The sequence below is a fragment of the Etheostoma cragini genome, unplaced genomic scaffold (assembly GCF_013103735.1).
Source record: "Etheostoma cragini isolate CJK2018 unplaced genomic scaffold, CSU_Ecrag_1.0 ScbMSFa_406, whole genome shotgun sequence".
Lineage (NCBI taxonomy): Eukaryota > Metazoa > Chordata > Actinopteri > Perciformes > Percidae > Etheostoma > Etheostoma cragini.
In genome coordinates, this window is record NW_023268392.1 from 1 (window position 1) to 1,713 (window position 1,713).

Sequence of the window (1,713 nt, forward strand, 5' to 3'; positions counted from 1 at the left end):
CACACACACACACACACACACACACACAAAACCATACTCCTGTGTGGGTCTGACGGTGTGTATGGGGGGTCTCATGGTGGGGGGGTTATTAATGTCTTCTTCTCCTGTGTAGGTCAGACGGTGTGTCTGGGGGGTCCCGAGCGCCCTTGCTATAAAATCGCATATTTCCACGACGTGTCGAGCCGCGTTGCGTTCAGCGAGGCGCTTCAGGCCTGCAAGATGGACGGAGGCTCCCTGCTGAGCATCGAGACCCCCGCCGAGCAGACGGACATCGAAAACCTTCTTCAGGTGAGACACACACAACCCAGGTAACATTCTGCAGGTGAGACACACCCCTCGGGTAACCTGCTGCAGGTGAGACACACCCCTCGGGTAACCTTCTGCAGGTGAGACACACCCCTCGGGTAACCTTCTGCAGGTGAGACACACCCCTCAGGTAACCTTCTGCAGGTGAGACACACCCCTCGGGTAACCTTCTGCAGGTGAGACACACCCCTCGGGTAACCTTCTGCAGGAGAGACACACCCCTCAGGTAACCTTCTGCAGGTGAGACACACCCCTCAGGTAACCTTCTGCAGGTGAGACACACCCCTCAAGATAAAAATAATCTTAAAAAGGAAAAGAACGGATTTTCACAACCGAATAAAGAATCAATATATAATCTCCCCCCCTCCTCTTCTTCTTCTCTGCCTGCAGGAGCTGCGTTGGGGAGCAGTGGGCGGGGCCAGCGGGGGGGGCGGCGGGATAGCGGACGGAGATTTTTGGATCGGTCTGACTCGGGGGGACGGAGTCGAACAGGCGGCAGAACTCGGCAACAGCTTGGTCTCCTGTCCGGAGCGTTACCGCTGGACGGACGGCGGCCTCGCCGGTTTCAGGTGAGAGAGGGGGAGGGGGGGGGCACCTTCGCTGAGGGGTTTTGATTATGATGATGTTATATGATGATGTCATACAGGAACTGGTATTTAGATGAGCCGTCCTGCGGGGGGGAGGCGTGCGTGGTGATGTACCATCAGCCAACAGCCAATCACGGGCCGGGCGGGGCTTATCTCCACCAATGGAACGATGACCGCTGCAACATGAAACACAACTTCATCTGCAAATACACACCAGGTACCAACAGCCAATCAGCCAATCAGCTTCAGCCAACAGCCAATCAGCTTCACCCTCTCAGCTCGCTCTTTTTCTTTCTTTCTTTCTTTCTTTATTTCTTTCTTTCTTTCTTTCTTCCAGAGATCCATCTTGAGAAGAAACAGGTGGACACACCTGGAGGGGGGGGCACAGGTGAGCTAATTAATACTAAATCAACCAATATGCGGGAAAAAAATATTTAAAAAATGTTCAACAGTGTTGTCATTCCGTGTGTCTCTGTGTGTGTGTGTGTGTGTGTGTGTGTGTGTGTGTGTCAGAGGTAACCACAGGTGGAAGTGTGGTCAGGGCTGCTGGCAGTGAGGAGGTTCCCCCTCAGGTGACCATGGCCGGACCTTCAGGTAGGACTTCCTGTGACAGACAGGAAGTTACTCTGACAGACAGGAAGTTACTTCTTTGGTAGTACTAGACCTTCCTTGTCTGGTCCTTCCTTGATAGGACTGATCCTTCTAGGTCGGGTCCTTCCTTGGTAGTACTAGTCCTTCCAGATCAGGTCCTTTCTTGGTAGTACTAGTCCTTCCGGGTCAGGTCCTTCCTTGGTAGAACTAGTCCTTCCACGTCAGGTCC

The 1,713-nt window shown here is 53.4% G+C and overlaps 1 protein-coding gene across 1 annotated transcript; it reads left to right on the top strand.

Annotated features, from left to right (window-relative positions):
- Nucleotides 1-112: 112 nt before the first annotated feature.
- Nucleotides 113-1,499, top strand: chodl (chondrolectin; the record flags this gene model as incomplete). The annotated part of the gene is made up of 5 exons (XM_034866137.1): nt 113-308; nt 729-875; nt 953-1,110; nt 1,231-1,281; nt 1,407-1,499. Coding segments are annotated over 5 exons (645 nt in total), but the record flags the coding sequence as incomplete, so codon positions are not given.
- Between the last annotated feature and the right edge of the window lie 214 nt (nt 1,500-1,713).